Source organism: Brachyhypopomus gauderio, chromosome 4 (genome assembly GCF_052324685.1).
Source record: "Brachyhypopomus gauderio isolate BG-103 chromosome 4, BGAUD_0.2, whole genome shotgun sequence".
Taxonomy (NCBI): Eukaryota; Metazoa; Chordata; class Actinopteri; order Gymnotiformes; family Hypopomidae; genus Brachyhypopomus; species Brachyhypopomus gauderio.
Window position 1 is genome coordinate 27,415,268 of NC_135214.1, and position 18,221 is coordinate 27,433,488.

General features: G+C 45.3%; 2 protein-coding genes, 1 long non-coding RNA gene and 1 pseudogene across 5 annotated transcripts; 1 reads left to right on the forward strand and 3 right to left on the reverse strand.

The window, feature by feature from the left end:
* Nucleotides 1–147: 147 nt before the first annotated feature.
* Nucleotides 148–2,334, reverse strand: gp1bb (glycoprotein Ib platelet subunit beta). The gene is made up of 3 exons (XM_077003472.1): nt 2,205–2,334; nt 1,111–1,452; nt 148–803 (listed from the first exon to the last, which is right to left on the reverse strand). The coding sequence occupies exons 1-3, from the start codon at nt 2,228–2,230 to the stop codon at nt 512–514; spliced, it is 660 nt and encodes a 219-aa protein (XP_076859587.1). The 5' UTR covers nt 2,231–2,334; the 3' UTR covers nt 148–511.
* Nucleotides 1,383–2,363, forward strand: LOC143512789 (uncharacterized). Its single transcript, XR_013130522.1, has 2 exons — nt 1,383–1,522; nt 2,233–2,363. It is a non-coding gene; the product is annotated as an uncharacterized LOC143512789 (long non-coding RNA).
* A 148-nt stretch (nt 2,364–2,511) lies between these two features.
* septin5a (septin 5a) lies at nt 2,512–13,385 on the reverse strand. Of its 3 annotated transcripts, XM_077003470.1 has the most exons (12): nt 13,297–13,385; nt 13,104–13,114; nt 6,720–6,810; nt 6,430–6,516; nt 5,732–5,855; nt 5,454–5,588; nt 5,153–5,270; nt 4,621–4,722; nt 4,234–4,330; nt 3,865–4,000; nt 3,466–3,568; nt 2,512–3,289 (listed from the first exon to the last, which is right to left on the reverse strand). In XM_077003470.1, exons 1-12 carry the CDS (start codon nt 13,337–13,339, stop codon nt 3,227–3,229), a joined length of 1,110 nt encoding a protein of 369 aa, XP_076859585.1. In that variant the 5' UTR covers nt 13,340–13,385; the 3' UTR covers nt 2,512–3,226. The 3 variants fall into 3 exon arrangements, with proteins under 3 accessions (XP_076859585.1, XP_076859584.1, XP_076859583.1); XM_077003469.1 differs by lacking the exons at nt 13,104–13,114; nt 13,297–13,385 and adding an exon at nt 7,631–8,039; XM_077003468.1 differs by lacking the exons at nt 13,104–13,114; nt 13,297–13,385 and adding an exon at nt 7,098–7,184.
* Nucleotides 13,386–15,226: 1,841 nt separating this feature from the next.
* LOC143512788 (uncharacterized) lies at nt 15,227–17,972 on the reverse strand (annotated as a pseudogene).
* Between the last annotated feature and the right edge of the window lie 249 nt (nt 17,973–18,221).

Sequence of the window (18,221 nt, forward strand, 5' to 3'; positions counted from 1 at the left end):
ACACACACACACACACACACACACACACACACACACACACACGATTTACATAAATTTACATTTATTTATTTCACTAAAACAACTAGCAATTAATTTGACCGTTTACCATACCAAGTATAATTGCAAAGAATCAAAACACAAATCAAATTTATGGTAGGAAAATGGAACCTGTTTATGCAACTAAAAGTGTGTAACCACACATTAAACTGGTGGTGCTTTAAACACCTTATTGCACAGTTGTGAAAGAGTGGATTTCATATTCTTTCTATACACAGCAGATCAAAACTGAACACAGATGAACACCTTACAGATGAGCCCAGATGAAACACTTGAAAACACTAAGATTTTCATCAGTTGTCCAGTACGCAACCCCCCCCCCCCCCCTACCCCCAACCACAACAATGAAACCCTACTGCCCATGACCTGCTGCTCATCTTTACTCTCACTGCATCATGAGAGGTGATTGGCTACACTGTCTCTCACTGAGAGGTGATTGGTCAGCCAGTGCCCCTCAGGAGCTCCTGTCCTTCAGCATGGTGTACTCGTTCAACCCCGAGGTCCCGGCCGAACGGTCCTCCAAGGCCGTGCGACGCACGTCGCAGGTGAGCCGGTCGAAGCGGCGGAGGAAGTGGATGATGACGGCGAGGAGGAGGGCCTGCACAACGATGAAGAAGAACAAGCTGATCTGGGAGGCCAAGGCCAGGTCACACAGCCAGTAGCGACAGGAGTTAAGCACCTCCTCCTCAGTGAGGTATACCACTAGCCTCCCCTGCAGGTTGGGAGGGGAACTGCAGCTGACATTCCTATAATGAGAAATAAACGTACAGAATAATAAAGTAAGAACTGGCAGGAAATGAAAGGACATCTCTCATTTTTTCCCCAGTTGGTGAAGTGCAATATTGTATGTTATTCTGTATATAAAGTTGGCAGATACCAGATTACTTTTACATTTCTTAAGGAACAATAAAAGTAATTCATAGTCTAAGAAAGCACTTGGTCACTTACTGATTTTACATTTGCTGTAGTTTTGTTAGCAGAAGCTTCATAGCTATGTAGATAATTTACAACATCAGTGGGTTTCAGTTCACACACACTCGTACACACACTTGCCTTATCAGTGCATCGTTGGTCTGTTTCAGCAGCCATGCCCGCAGATAGAGCACAGCACAGTCACACGCCCATGGGTTGCCGTGCAGAGTGACCCGGCGCAGGGTCACGCTGTCCAGCATCCCCACGGGCAGAGCCGTCAGGTGGTTGCCGTGGAGCCGGAGCTCCGTCACACCCGGCGGGAAGGCCGACGGGAGCGTGGCGACGGTCAGGGCGCGAGCGCTACAGTCCACCGTGTTGGCGATGCAGGAGCAGGGTCGTGGGCAGGCCTCGCCCGTGCACGGTCCCAGCACGCAGAGGACGACCAGCAGGACAGGAAGCGCACGCTTCATCCCAGCACACTCGCTACAAGACAGGAGGGGGTCACGCAGAGGGGGTCACGTAACACGACGAACGTTAATTCCAATGAAATATGGTATGTCACAGTTCATAGATACAGGCAGACGTGCTGTGTACTGATATGAATGCTTGTTTGTATGTGACAAAAATAGATCAAACTATAGTTGGAGGTTCACTGGGATTGTACATCGAGTTCCAGTATACTGGGAAAAGGGGAAAGGAAGGAGTGTGAGAGGCAGAGATAAAGAGGAGGGAGGCCGTCTGGCCGGAAACCAGGGACGGAACATTGGAAAAATTACTGGTGATATTGCAGTATTACTCGTGATATTTCAGTAATTTGACATTTTGTCTGTGCAATCCCTTCTGCCACATTAATTTCTCTTTATTTCTCCATTCCAACATCAAAGTGATTGCAAAAGTGGAATAACAAATTTAATTGTGGTCAATTTTCCACACAATTTGCTAAAGTCTTTTAATCATTCTTTAATGATGCTTTCATAATTTTGATGAATATATAAAATGTTTCCACAACACATCAAATGGAACAAATAAACACAGCACACTACAGAATCTCCAACATACATGGAAGCACATGGTGACCATGGACAGCACAGTAGTACTAGAATAGTCTGTAAACTCTACCATAAAGCTTTAGGACTAAAAGCCTAAAAGCTGTTTTTATAAGGACAGTACTAGAATCTTCCCTCCCTGCTCATGTAGTATATAGAGGTCTATGGACAAGTAAAGGAGCATCTTACCAGTGTAATGAATGTCTTCTCTGCATAGCGGCTCTACCGAAGAATCGTCTTCTCTCACACCAGTGACGGGACGTCTGGAGACACAGCTGGGGAAGACTGATAAGTCACCACCACAAAAAAAAAACACATTCACTCCTCCCCCTCGGGGCACACGCAAGAGAGGACATTGGGCAGAACTTGGGTGGTATGCACTTGGAATTAAACTCAAACTCACAGGTGTGTTGTGAATACTGAAAGTGGATTTCGGAAGAGAGCATGTTGAGTGCATGTATACAAACCTGTATAAGAACAACGTAGAGGCCAACAGTCTGAATTAAGGGTGTTTATTCATAATAACAACCTGCATGATAATTCTACATTCACTGAGAACTAGCACTGTAAAAAGCCAAGAGTGCAGTAAGCAGCTTACAGCAATAAAAACTACATTTCCTCTCACACACACACACACACACACACACACACATACACACACACACACATACACATGTGCATACACACAGAGACAAGCACACATGTGCATACACCCATGCACGCACACACACACAAACACACATACACACACACACACGGTCAATCAACAGTCCAGGCCTATATTCATACCAATGTTTTGGCTATAACAGCATTACAAAACACCTCACACGCACTCCTCTACTTAGGCAATAAAAAATCAAGTCAATATAAATTAGATACATCTAAAAGTCCATTTAATTTAAGTTAATATCATATTTCCAACATTAGCCATAGTCACGCTGGCATAAACACACATGACACATAAATAGATGCATCACATCTGTACTTGGAAGGTAAGAGCTTCAAAGCGCCAAGCAAATCACTCCACAAGTCTACAGTGTACGAGTCCCTCCCTGTCTGCTGTAAGAACCCCGGGTCTATCATACATATAGGGCCACTCATTCACATGTAAGAGTATAGATCTGGATCAGTATAAGGTTTGCAGTAGATTTCTTCATTAGGGTACGTTTGCATATGTGCGTGTGGTCAGGGTAGAACGCCCCTCCGCGTCATCACTGGTCTTTCTCGTGTATCTGCTGCTGCATCTTCTCTAGCATCTCCTGCATTCTTTTGAGCTGCACACACACACACACACACACACACACACACACACACACACACACACACACACACACACACACACACACACACACACACACACACACAGTAAGCACAGGAGTGAGCATGTGTCCATGGGCCACAATTGTGTATGTGACATCATGGAGGGGGTGTGGTCATATTTAAGCCCCACCTCCTCGTCCTTCATCTTGATGAGCCTTTCGGTCTCTGCGTCAGGAGTGGGCAATGGAAGAATTGGAATGGGGCTGTCCATGCGGTTGTCCTGTGCAAGTTTGCTGCCACACACACACACACACACACACACACACACACACACATTCAGACACAATCTCCACTTCATATACTCAATGGCTAATTGTTAAAGCAATATGAGAAATGTGAAATGTGAGAAGAATACTTTCATCTACAACTACTTGAACTACTGTCATCCACTACTTGAACATGCTCAAACATGCACACTCACGCACGCACACACACACACACACACACACACACACACACACACACACACACACACACACACACACACACACACACACACACACACACACACACACACACACACACACACCTGGTCATCTGCTGTATGCAATGGGCTCTGTAATTCTCGTAGTGTACATCACAGGTTACGTCTTTCAGATCATGCATATGAGAGCGAATCAGCATGTTCCTCAGTTTCACAAAGTCACAGTGAGACTGGTTCTCCACTGCAGAACACACACACACACACACACACACACACACAAATATATAGTCAACATTCAGTGACTGACAGAATCTACATGTCTACATGCACGACTAGAGAATAATTCAGGAGCAGCTTGACAGTTTAACTAATATTTTAGTAAATAATCAATTTCACTTTCATCTTGGATTACAGACTCTCTATAATGTATACTGTACTATTAGTATAAACACAGACAGCGATCTCATATCTCACCTTCCACAATGCCCCAGGGATAGAGGCGTCCACGCACTCTCTGACCTCTCGCCTCCACTACTGTATTACTACCAATAACAGCAAATGGAGTACACTCCTAATCTCACACACACGCACACACACACACACACACACACACACACACACACACACACACACACACACACACACACACACACACATACATACATACATACATTATAATTAGATAAATAAAATTAGATAATAAAAAAAACCTATCTCTTCCAACAAGACTGCGTCGCAAGAGTGCAAAAATAGAAACGTCCACTAGGTGGCAATAAGGGAGATTAGTTATCATACTTTTAACTGCCGTTAAAGATATTTTTATTACTTAACTTTGTGGGGCTTAACAGAACTGTGTCTAACCTTCAGCTCTTTGTCCATTTGTTTAAACTCCTCATCCTCATCAGAGTCACACTCAGGAAACTGGTACACTTTAATCCCAAAGCGTTCAATCTCCTCTCGCACCTGAGAAAGATGGAAAATTACTTATCTGAAATTACAGCATCATAAAATTGTGCCCCAGTGTTCTTTGTTAGATTTTAATGATAGTATCCAGCATCCAGCAGATGATTATAATGGCACCCATGTCAGGCCATGACTGAAGTGCTGTTGTGCAAGGCACTTAACTCTGTGTGTGTGTGTGTGTGTGTGTGTGTGTGTGTACGAGTCCGTGTGCTTGTGTGTGTGTGTGTGTTTTCTCACTGAACTGATGGGCTAAAAGCACTATTGGCAAAATTGGTAAATAAACTTTAACACCCTGCGTTCAGCATGTGCTGCAGTTTGTGTAACAATGTTTACAATGTACTGTCTCCATCAAATAAACGGTGATAATAATGGTAAAAATGGTAATAATGGTAATAATAACAATGGGTTAGAAAGGAGGCAGAGTGCTCACCCGATCTTTCAGCTTCTTGATCTCATTTGGAGTCAGACAGTCAGCTTTGGCAATCAGAGGAATGATGTTCACCTTCTCATGTAGTGCCTTCATGAACTCCACATCCACTGGCCTCAACCTGCACACACAGACACACACACACACACACACACACACACACGCTTTATTATTGTAAGATGATAGCATTATTGATCTCTCGGTTTCTCCTAGAGCTCTCATCTCTTGCATCCTCTTCAACTGCAGACACACACACACACACACACACACACACACACACACACACACACAGAACGCTACCCACCCATGTCCAAATGGCGGTATGAAATAAAGACAGCAGTGCACACGGTTATCCAATATGTTCTTCCTGTTGAGTCCACTTTCGTCTCTGAAATATTGCTCAAACTGCTGATCAATGTAGTCGGTGATGGGCTTCCAGCTGTAAATCACACACACACACACACACACACACACACACACACACACACACACACACACACACACACACACACACACGGAGGAAATCTGAGAACCGCCTGGACAAACCATTTGCTGAGTCAAGCTGCTGAGCTGGGTTCTCACCACTCGTTGTTATTGACGGCGTCTCCGAACCCTGGAGTGTCAACTATGGTCAGCTTGAGCTTCACGCCCTTCTCCTCAATATCCACAGTGTGCTTGGTGATCTCCACTGTCTGGTTAATACGCTCTGAGAGAGACACACACACAAAGACAGACAGAGAATCAAGGAAGACAGGGAGAGAATATATTAAAAATAATCGAATGTTTCACAGACTTCATGAGGAGGAGACCCCTGCCCTGCCCAGCCCTGCCCTGCTCTGTCCTGTCCTTTCCTGCCCTGCACTGCCCTGCCCTGTCCTGCCCTGTCCTTTCCTGCCCTGCTCTGTCCTGTCCTGTCCTATGCTGCTCTGTCCTGCCCTACCTTATCCTGACCTGTCCTGTCCTTCCTTGTCCTGCACTGTCCTGTCCTGTCCTACGCTGCTCTGTCCTGCCCTACCTTGTCCTGTCCTACCTTGTCCTGCTCTGTCCTGTCCTGTCCTACGCTGCTCTGTCCTGCCCTACCTTGTCCTGACCTGTCCTGTCCTACCTTGTCCTGCTCTGTCCTGTCCTGTCCTGCCTGTTTCGCTGTTCTAACACCTCATTCAGCTGGAGGGGGAGATCCAGCATGTGAGCTCAATCACATTCAGCAGGACAGACAGTAATGTTCTCGTTGCTTCTTCACTGGGACAGAAAGACATGAACACAGACTGTGAGACTTTTACCTTCTGCATTAAGCAATTTTCGGTCCTTGTAGAGATCGGTGAGGAAAAGGCTGTTGACGAGAGTAGACTTGCCCAAGCCAGATTCACCTAAGACACACACCCACATATGAACATACACCACCACATATGCATGTACACACACACACACACACACACACACAGAAACAGAACTCTTGTTATTGACCAAGACAAACGTGCTTGAGCTTGCATTGCCTGGTCACAGAGACAGTGACAGTTGACAGTACCAGGCGTCATCCACAACCCCCAAGGGTGGAACTGCTGAGACTCACCTGCCACCATGAGGGTGAAGTCGAAGCCTTTCTTCACTGACTTCCTGTGGACCTGGTTGGGGAGCGTGGCGAAGCCCACATACTGTTTGTCCTGAGGAGAGACGGAGAGCAGAGACGTTCGTCACACAGAAAGTGCACGGAGACGACCCGACAAGCGTGGGGGATGAAGACGATGTGGGTGAGGGCGGGAGCGCGGGGACAGTGCAGAGACAGCGTCTCACGCAAAGTCAAAGGGTTATGAGATCAGAGGAAAATGTAGACCCGCTTCCTCAAGAAGGGCAGATTCACAAAATAAAAAGAGCCCGGGCATCTGGGAGGGAGCCAGACTCACAAATCCGGAATGTTCTCCCACAGATATAAACAAACGGCCACACTGACCACTGCTGAAAGGCTCTGTGGAAACCCGGCTCTCCGACCGACCGAGCTGATCTGTTTGCCAGCGTGCCTCATAACTTGTAATACACGTTTCCGCTGTCTCGGTATGCTACAGAAACCCTCCCCACAGGAGCACCGCATCCCTCCCGTCAAACACAGAAACACACTCAAACACACACAGACACACGCTGGGGTTGTGTCACAGTTAGGGATAGATTAGAATGGATAGAAGGCCCTGAAAAGAACACACACACACACACACACACACACACACACACACACACACACACACACACACACACACACACACACACACACACACACACACACACACACACACACACACAGAGCTTTGACAGAAAAGCTCAACCACAAAATCATTTGTATATCGCATGTGTAGTTTTCCATCCTCCCACAATGCAACACATGCATCAACAATCATTTAAACTGTTCTGTGAATTCTGAATCAAGCACTGAAATTGAAAACACACACACACACACACACACACACACACACACACACACAGACGCACAACCTTCTGTCGAGTGGTCCTGCCTCGGGCACAGAGCAGTCTCTCCACCAGTTTCTCCTGCAGCATAATGGCATCCATGCCACCCTCAGCCCAGGAACACCTCAAACCTCCGCCGTCTACTCCACAAACCCTCTCTCTCGCTCTCTCTCACTTTGCTCTCCTCTCTCTCTCTCTTTTCCTCTCTCGCTCTCTCGCTCTCTCCCTCCGCTCGCCCCCGTGGCCAGCGGCGGAGTACGTGGCGGTGTCTCCTTGTCCGGACAGGTAGGTAGAGGAATTCTGGTGCGAACGCGGAGGGAGACGAGGGGGGTGCAAAAGGAAAAGCAGAGGAGAGAAGGGGAGAGGAGGAGAGAGGGGGAGAGGAGGAGAGAGGGAGGGAAGACGAGGAGGCGACTTCACCACAGGAAAGGGGAGGGGAGAAAATGGGGGACTAAAGAGCACTCATTCATTCATGCACTCATTCATTCATGCACTCATTCATTCATGCACTCATTCATTCATGCACTCATTCCTCCCTCTCTTTTTCCACAGCAAATAAACAGAGAGTGGGGCTGAGGTGCAGGGAACTCTGAGGGCGTGTGCCAGTGTGTGTATGTGTGTGTGTGAGTGTTACTACATTTAGTACGCCTGGAGTCCCACCCTTCCTGTCAGTGCTACCCTCTGTACCACACAGACGTCAGGCACATCTGTTGGCTTACCAGCAAGAGTAATGAAACAGCAAGGAGTGATGATGCTCTGGTCTTTTAAAATTAACCTTTTAAAATGAATTCTCTAATATAGCACAACTATACAACATTTTAACAGCTTCAGGGTTTTGGTTCACAGTTTACAGAATTAATTGATAATTCCTCATATTCCTGACTATCACCCACTCACTTTGACCTAGTCTGGATATAGTGTGGCATATAAGACAGAGATGAAACTAGTCACAGTAGGACTGCAACACTCCTGAGAACCTATAGAGGGCGTATGTGCCTTTAGAGAGACCAGGCACTCATTAGCATTCCTGCCACAGCAAACTGTGAAAGGATAAAAATTCTGCATGAATAAAATGAATATGATCTAAGATGGCTGGGGCCATAATGACTCTCAATCAACCAGCAAGCTGTGTGAAATGAACAGACACAGACATAACGGGCAGCTATGGCCTGCAGCTCCGTGGCCCCTGACCTACATGTGAGCTAGCAGCAGTGTAGATCCCCGTGGCTTGAGCCGTGATGGCAAACCTAAAACACTGGCTCATTCATTGGAATGAATATTAGCACCATGGATTCTGATATACTGCCAGTCAGCGAACAAGTGAATGAATCTATGATAGATTGATTGTAGTGAGATCTGTGTGTGTGTGTGTGTGTGTGTGTGTGTGTGTGTGTGTGTGTGTGTGTGTGTGTGTGTGTGTGTGTGTGTGTGTGTGTGTGTGTGTGTGTGTGTTGGGGGAGCAGGGTAAAAGCTGATCAGGTCAAGTGGAGCAAACCTCAGTAAACCTCAGCTGCTCCTAGTGATGTGAGCATGTGTGTGTCGGCGATGGTGTGCTACGGGATTTTGCAGGGAAGAGAGCTGATGTTGCGTAGGGGGGATGGGTATTGCTCATCTTGAAGCACATCTGCCTACTAACATCAGATCTGACGCTGAGAGGCTCTCTCTAAGAGCACCACTCACATCCAACCACATCCTCATGAATGAGCTCCACCTCCACCCTGGAACTTCATGTCTGCACCACGTCGTTCCACCAGCATGAGCGCTGATTGTGAGGGCAGGACGGGGGTGGTCGGGGACTCTGGGGCTTTTTAGGACCAGAGAAGATGAGAGGAAAGGAAAAGAGAAGAAGAGAAGACAGGCACATATCAGAAGGGGGGGGGGTGTTCTCCTGAATAGAGAGCAGATGTCCCAGAGCGACACAATAGGGAGTGCTCTGCCTCTCCTAAAACACACTCGCCCTCACACCATCCAGCTGCCACCCCCGTACACCAGCTGGGATCCCACACACACACGCATGCATGCACACACTTGCAATTTTAGTGCTAAGTGTGATGGGGGGGGGTATACAGGGATCACATTTATTGCTTTACTGCTCACTCTCACAGATCTAAATGAGGGCCCTTTTCATTTTTTAAATATCTTAGGAAGTGTACAGTGATGTGTCCACTCCTGTGTACTGATACAGGTCACCAATTCAAACCATGACCTACAACAAGCTCGTCTGCCAAACATAATATGTGGCTCCCGGTGCATTGCTTATTACTGACATCATCTGATGACATCATGACTAGGGAGAGGATGGAGGGATGAAAATGATTTTAAAGGAGAAGCTAGTGATAAGACCACAAGCGTATTTTCATCATATCTCAGGATTTGAAGATCAAACTTCAGACAGCCTTTGATACAATATTATTACCATATATTATAAGGAACATGGATATATGATAGATATATTGAGATAAAATGATATGAAGGGGGCTGTGTATGTGGTGTAACAGTGTAACAATAACATACTATTGTCACAAATACCTACTACAGAAACAGACTAAACTCAGGCTCAAAGTACAATCTGTTACACCTTTGCTTAATAGTGGTGTTATGGCATGGGCAGAGGAGAGGTTAGAGGAAGGGAGGAGAGAAGAGAGGAGAGGAGGAGAGGGGAGAGGAGGAGAGGGAAGGAAATAAGAGAGAAAAAGGAGGGGAGGAGAGAAGAATAAATCACGTTCACTATGGAGCCCAAACAGACCAACATACTCACACAAACACAACATAAACATGGAACACACAGCACAAACATGGAACACACACAGAACAAACAGGGAACACACAGAACAAACATGGTATACACACAGCACAAACACAGCACAAACAGGGAACACACAGAACAAACACAGCACAAACATGGAACACACACAGCACAAACAGGGAACACACAGAACAAACACAGCACAAACATGGAACACACACAGCACAAACACAGCACAAATATAGAACACACACAGCACAAACAGGGAACACACAGAACAAACATGGTACACAGCACAAACAGGGAACACACAGAACAAACATGGTATACACACAGCACAAACAGGGAACACTTAGCACAAACATAGTACACACAGCACAAACACGGTACACACAGCACACACATGGAACACACAGCACAAACACAGCACAAACATGGTACACACACAGCACAAATGTGGCACTGACAAGCACACAAATGTCCAGTGACCTTTTAAGAGAAGCAACGAAAAACAGGGTTACTTAAATGGTATGATTCAAAATAAGTGTTGAACTTAGTCATGAGCTTAGTGTGAGCTGATTATTGTGAGTGTTCAGTTTAGGCATGATTAGCTGATAAACACGAGTGTTCAGTTTAGGCATGATTAACTGATTATTAATGTGAGTGTTCAGTTTAGACATGATTAGCTGATTAATTGTGAGTGTTCAGTTTAGGCATGATTAGCTGATAAACTACTGATTTGAGAGTACTACGTAGATTATACTGTTTGATGCTGTGATACACTGATACATTGGACCTTTAACATTTAGTAATTTGTAAAGCAGTAAAGGTATCTCAAAGTCAGCTCTCTACAATTTTGGGAGCCAATACAAACTAAGAACTGGAGTTCCTATCTTTTGATTCTAGTGAGAAGAGTGAGAGTTTCAATCAACAGAACTTGTCTAACTGGTTTTTAAGAAGACCAGTAAGGAGACTATTACAGTAATCAACCCTGCAATAAACAAATCATGGATGAGTTTCTCAAGATCTGGTGTTGACAAGAAAGTTCTAAACGGTTCATATTTTTGAGATCATAGAATACTAATTTAGTAACCACTTTGACAATACTGCTACAATTTAGGGCTGAGTCCATTCAAACACCAACATTATTTTCATTCAAGGGAGCTGGGATCAAGAGGTAGCTAAAACTATGTCTCTCTCATCTATGTTTCCAAATGCAAATCCCTGCCATGTTGTCTTTATGCAGCCGCTGGAAGTGCCGTGTCATATCTGTAACATGTTCAAGTCCCTGACGTGGTGTGCCGACTGGGGCAGAGGCGCTAGGTGAAAGGGTCTAATAGAACTCTCATCTCCATAGCTGTGGTAAGATATTATTTTGTGTTGTAACAGGAAGAGAGAGAGAGAGAGAGAGAGAGAGAGAGAGAGAGAGAGAGAGAGAGAGAGAGAGAGAGAGAAGTAGTAATGGAGAATGTACAGAACTGTCTAAATGAGTGGGTGCTGGTGCCATTCTGACTTTACGGGGATTGAAGAGCTTGAGCATTAGAGAGAGAGAGAGAGAGAGAGAGAGAGAGAGAGAGAGAGAGAGTGAGTGTGTAGTCTGTCGGGTCACCGTCACCGCTTGGATCTGGCAAGAGAAAAATGTCTCCTGCGTGAAGAGATAATGAGACCTGCATCTCTGTCATCTGGATTCATCAGTGAGGGTCTTTTCTCTCACGCGCCCCCTCCCTTTCTCAGTCAATCTCTGGCACTGCGTGCTTTAAGAGTTACATAATCATGTCTGAAGCAACAAAGACCACATTTTTGTAACATATGTAAACCCACAGGAATCTGCACACACAAACACACGGATGCACATAAACTATATGGTGTAGTATCCGTGCCACTGTATCAACTGTACTAATGAACATCCCTAGATTTGCTGTGATAAGGTTCTAAGGGCAGATAAGTATGGAAACATCTGCTACTTCAAACCCAAACTGGACCGGGTCATCCTATTTTTATATACCGTACAGTCCAGCATAGCGTAGTAGGACGGCTGTCACAAGGGGTGATATCTTGGCAGTGGGAGAAAAACGCATAGCCTACTCTGTGTAACCATGGCGACGGCAGCAAGGCGAGCTCTGACTTAGTGAGAACATCACTATACGGCTACCCTCATCCGAGATCATAAGGACTCCAGAGAGAGAGTACCTGCTCTTTTTCCACACTTCATAACAAGATGTAGGATGAAGTGCCTTAGAACTCACGCCATTACTGGAGTCGCACCGCCATCACCCACCACAGAGCTGGGGAGTGATGTCGGAGTAACCATCAGACAAATGAGCCCGAACAATCAGACAAATGAGCCCGAAAGGCGGCGTGTACGGCGGCCGTGCGACTGCTGCAGGGCGAGCTAGGATGGAGATGCTGTTAGGAGAGGGTGGGAGAGAGACGGCGCAACAGAAGGCGCGCAGAGCGACTGGTGATACCGGACCTGCTGACGGCCAAAGCGAGCAGTGCGTCAGTGCAGGTCCAGAAGAGACAGTAAACCGGACCAGGGCTCGTTTAATTAAGAACCTACAACGCGCAACAGATCCGGTGTGGCTTTGCAGGAGAAATCAGAACTGGAAAGGCGAGCGCTGTAGCACTTATTCAGACAATTACACATTCCGCACGATTTGCAGCTTTTCATTTGTCGTTTTCGAAGTGTCAGCATAACAATAATTGTGGAGAGAGGCGATAAACGTGCGTCTCTACAGAAATGCGTCGTGTTACCTCGCTGTCCTCTGAGGAGACGGATCAGCATCGCAGCGGGTCGCAGGAGGAGCAGGTGGGATGCAGAGCGATGCCCAAACGCGTTTGGCCAGGCACACAAACATGGAGACAGAAAGAACATTTCATCCAACGGATTTTATTATAAAGTTGGCGGCACAGCCATGAAATAGCCCAATATGAATTATTCCATTACCCGTTTTAAAAATCCGGCTCTTGTATCGCATGTTAGCTGTCATCTTTCTCGCGATCTGCTCCTTTCGTGATGGGTTCCTGTACCGGTTGTTTCCCTTCGGGAATCCCAAAACGGGGAGTGTGTGTTGCGACAGTGCGGGAGACTCCTCCCACAGGCTGTTCTGTCCAATCACAGTCGAGCTACGCTTTTCCCAGGAAGTCAAATTTATAATGTATGCTACTACGTTTATTTTAATTAAATACTAGCCTATAATTTTGAATTATAAAGTAAACGTGTGAGCGAGAGTAACCTTTGCAAACAATTTTCTACATTTGTCTTGAGGAAAAAGATCTCATACAATTTCCTTGTACAACACATAACGAAGCAGATTAATAGGCTCTTTAAAAATGTACAAGATTCACTAAATGAATTTTGATGGAAACAGATTAAACACGACTCAGAACGTTTAAACATTTATTACCCAAAATGAATACAAAAAGAGCACGAGAGTTTTAAAACAGGGTTGAGCTCTAATGTACCGATGACATGCAATTAAAAAACGAATTTGTTAATCCAGAAACGGATGTCCAAACAACAATAATAAGGGCTAGTCCCACAACATAAACAAAACAACAAAATCAGTGTGTTTACATAACGATGTGGGGGGGGGGGGGGGGGGGGGACGTGCATGTCTGGACGGTCTGTCCAACTACGTGAACGCCTCTGTAATCTCTTGACCCTTTATCCCCGACATCTTCATCTTACTAGAAGAACTGGAAATGTGTTCAACTAAGCAGTGTCACTTAAGTACATGGTGGGTTAAAATATTTTTTTTTATTCGATATGACCACTTAAGTATTATTTTATCTAGCCTAAAATATCTGAACCGTATGTTTTACAGCATGTTAGTTGGTAGCAGCGTTTAAGTGCCGATTTTATGAAGAGCCACTGCCCTCTACTGCCAGTCTGCATGTTACAAGCGGCTAGCTGCAATAATGAAAAATAAAGAATAAAACAAACCAAACACTGGCCGTGCCTGACTAATTGTCATTTTGTCATTTATGTATTTTCTGTAGTGACAAATTTAACATAATTTAGCAAACTGAATTTAGGGTAAAACAAACAAACAAAAAAAACTGCTACACACATACACACTCCCACACCCATGCACTCCCACACACATGCACATTATGGCAAGGGTTGCCGACATGTCTCTAGTGACCTTGAGGCTGTAAAAGTGCATCTTCTCTTAGGAGTTCATAGGACTGTAAAATCCCTCTTCTGAGCATGGAGCACTGCAATAGTTTATACACCATGAGGCCAAACAGAGTTTGACAGTGCCCATTAACCACAATAAGTCTATGAGGCACTAATCAGGCATAACGGAGAGCAGGGAATGGGAGTAGTATCTGACATGGGCCTATCGTCAGGAGCAGGCACTGGGCTGCACAGAACACAGTCAGACGTAAACTTTACACACATGTATAACAGCTACAAATATAATAGCACTTTATCCACGGCATTATTTGTTATGCAAGACTGATCCATGCACATTAGGAACTGTTGAAATAAATGAGCAACACCATGTATAATGCGATATGGTAAAAAAAAATGATGATAATAATAGGTTAAGTCAACCTGATGAGTCAATATGAGCAGAACAGGAGAGTGATGGATTGAAATGATTCTGTTTGGGACAGGGAAATAAATATGTGCTGGCATGCTAGACTTCTGAAGAGGACATATAAAGTAAATGGTGATAGTGTTTTGATGGAGCTAGTGACTCAAGATGGAACGTTTTCTTCCTACTGCAGCTCAAAGATGGACAGAGACAGACAGGTAGACGGATGGACAGACACGGGCAGTGTCTTTCTCACTCATCCCCGGGCTTCATCTTCATTTGAGCCTGCATCTGAGCAATCATCTGCTGCATGCGTCTCAACTGGAGGGAGAACGAGAGAGAGATGGAGAGATATATATATATATATAGAGAGAGAGAGAGAGAGAGAGAGAGAGAGAGAGAGAGAGAGAGAGAGAGAGAGAGAGAGAGAGAGAGAGAGAGAGAGGACAGAGTTTATGGAGCATGCATATTTCAAGTAACAACTCAACAACACAGCTGACATGCCAAGACTTTGTCTGGTTTGTGGTCACTTCCACCAGACCTGTTAACATACATTCACCGGCCACTTTATTAGGTACACCTGTCCAACTGCTCATTAACGCAAATGTCAAATCAGCTAATCACATGGCAGCAACTCAATGCATTTAGGAATGTAGACATGGCCAAGATGATCTGCTGCAGTTCAAACCGAGCATCAGAATGGAGAAGAAAGGTGATTTAAGTGACTTTGAATGTGGCATGGTTGTTGGTGCCAGATGGACTGGTCTGAGTATTGCGTGATGCTATCATGTCAATATGGACCAGACTCTCTGAGGAATGTTTCCAGTACCTTATTGAATCTATGCCACGAAGGATTAAGGCAGTTCTGAAGGCAAAAGGGGTCCAACCTGGTACTAGCAAGGTGTACCTAATAAAGTGGCCGGTGAGTGTACAGTGCATCTGGAAAGTATTCACAGCGCTTCACTTTTTCCACATTTTGTTACGTTACAGCTTTATTCCAAATTGTATTCAATTAATCTATTTCCTTAAAATTCTACACAAAATACCGCATTATGACCATGTTAAAAAAATTTCTTGGGAGTTTTGAAAATGTATTAAAATTAAAAAACAAAGAAATCATATTTACATAAGTATTCACAGCCCTTGCCTAATACTTTATAGAACCACCTTTGGCAGCAACTAGAGCCTCAAGTCTTTTTGAATATGATGCCACAAGCTTGGCACACCTATCTTTTGGCAGTTTTGCCCATTCTTCTTTGCAGTACCTCTGAAGCTTCATCAGGTTGGATGGGGCACAGCCATTTTCAGATCTCTCCAGAGATGTTCAATCGGATTCAAGTCTGGGCTCTGGCTGGGCCACTCCAGGACATTCACAGAGTGGTCCTAAAGCCACCCCTTTGAGATTTTGGCTGTGTGCTTCGGGTCGTTTTCCTGCTGAAAAATGAACCATCGCCCCAGTCTGAGGTCAAGAGCGCTCTGGAGCAGGTTTTCATCCAGGATGTCTCTGTATATTGCTGCATTCATCTTTCTCTCTATCCTGACTACTCTGCCAGTTCCAGCTGCTGAAAAACATCCCCATAGCATGATACTGCCATCTGCTTGACTGTAGGGATGGTATTGGCCTCGTGATGAGCAGTGCCTGGTTTCCTCCAAACACAACGCCTGGCATTCACATCAAATCTGGCGTTCAATCTTTGTCTCATCAGAGCAGAGAATTTTGCTTCTCATGGTCTGAGAGTCCTTCAGGTGCCTTTTGGCAAATTCTGTCAGAGTGGCCAGGCCTGGCCACTCTGCCTTACAAGCCTGATTGGTGGATAGCTGCAGAGATGGTTGTTCTTCTGCAAGGTTCTCCTCTCTTCTCGGAGGAACGCTGGAGCTCCGACAAAGTGACCATCGGGTTCTTGGTCACCTCCCTGACCAAGGTCCTTCTCCCCCGATCGCTCAATTTAGACGGCCGGCCAGCTCTAGGAAGAGTCCTGGTGGTTCCAAACTTCTTCCATTTACGAATGATGGAGGCCACTGTGCTCATTGGGACCTTCAAAGCAGCAGAAATTTTTCTGTATCCTTCCCCAGATTTGTGCCTCGAGACAATTTTTTCTCGGAAGTCTACAGACAATTCCTTTGACTTCATGCTTGGTGTTTGCGCTCTGACATGCAGTCAACTGTGGGACCTTATATAGACAGTGTGGCTTTCCAAATCATGTCCAATCAACTGCATTTACCACAGGTGGACTCCATTTAAGCTGTAGAAACATCAAGGATGATCAGTGGAAACAGGATGCACCTGAGCTCAATTTTGAGCTTCATGGCGAAGGCTGTGAATACTTACATAAATGTGATTTCTTAGTTTTTTATTTTAAATAAATTTTCAGAACTCCAAAGAAAACTTTTCACATGGTCATATGGGGTATTTTGTGTAGAGATTAAGAGATGTAACGTAACAAAATGTGCAAAAAGTGAAGCGCTGTGAATACTTTCCAGATGCACTGTATGTTTCAGTTACAGTGTATGTTGCAGTCTGCTGCACAGGATAATCTATCATGGTATTGCTAGCTGCTTTCCAGATCTGGAAGAAACATGTCATTCCCGCCTTCCCCATGACCTATGAAAATGTCTTTAAATATACAGCAGGTAAGGACCGACACATACACTGACCTTAACATACAAACACAAAGCTGGTATTTAGATACCAGATCACTGGTGACCATAATACTAAATATATTTTAGCTGAAAACATACAATTAAAGACACTAAAGCCTTTTAAGGACACACACACACACCCTCTTTCTATACAATGCTGTATGGAATTTTGCATTTCCACCACTAGAACACTTGGGGCTGTTCTATTAGAGAGGAAGGCGATGTCATATCCTGGGCTAGGTGTTCCAATTGTGCCGCCGCTACGTGTCTATTGAGCTATAAGTCCTGTGGAGCCACAGAACAAAGTGTTGTCTGAGGACACGGAGGTGCTTGCTCACGCAACGACCCATGGCGGGCGCGGTCCCTCAACATGAAGAGGGGTGAGCAAGTTCACACTACGGAAACGACAATGCTCTGGCTTCTCTGGAAGGTGAAACCTCACCTCAGCTTCCTTCTCCAACAGTATCTGATCTTTGTCCAGCACTTCGTCTTCCACCGTCCTGCAAGGTTTTGAAAAAAGCAGACATGGTTTACACACTTTGCGTGTTGCAGGGGGACTAATGCTTCTTTGATTCCTCTTTGCGAGCCTGCCTGCGCGAGGCTGCGTTCTGCAGGCGGATGTCGCGCCGCTCCTGTTTGGAGGAACGCTGGGTGCTTTTCTCTTACCTGCCCACCCTCTTCAGCC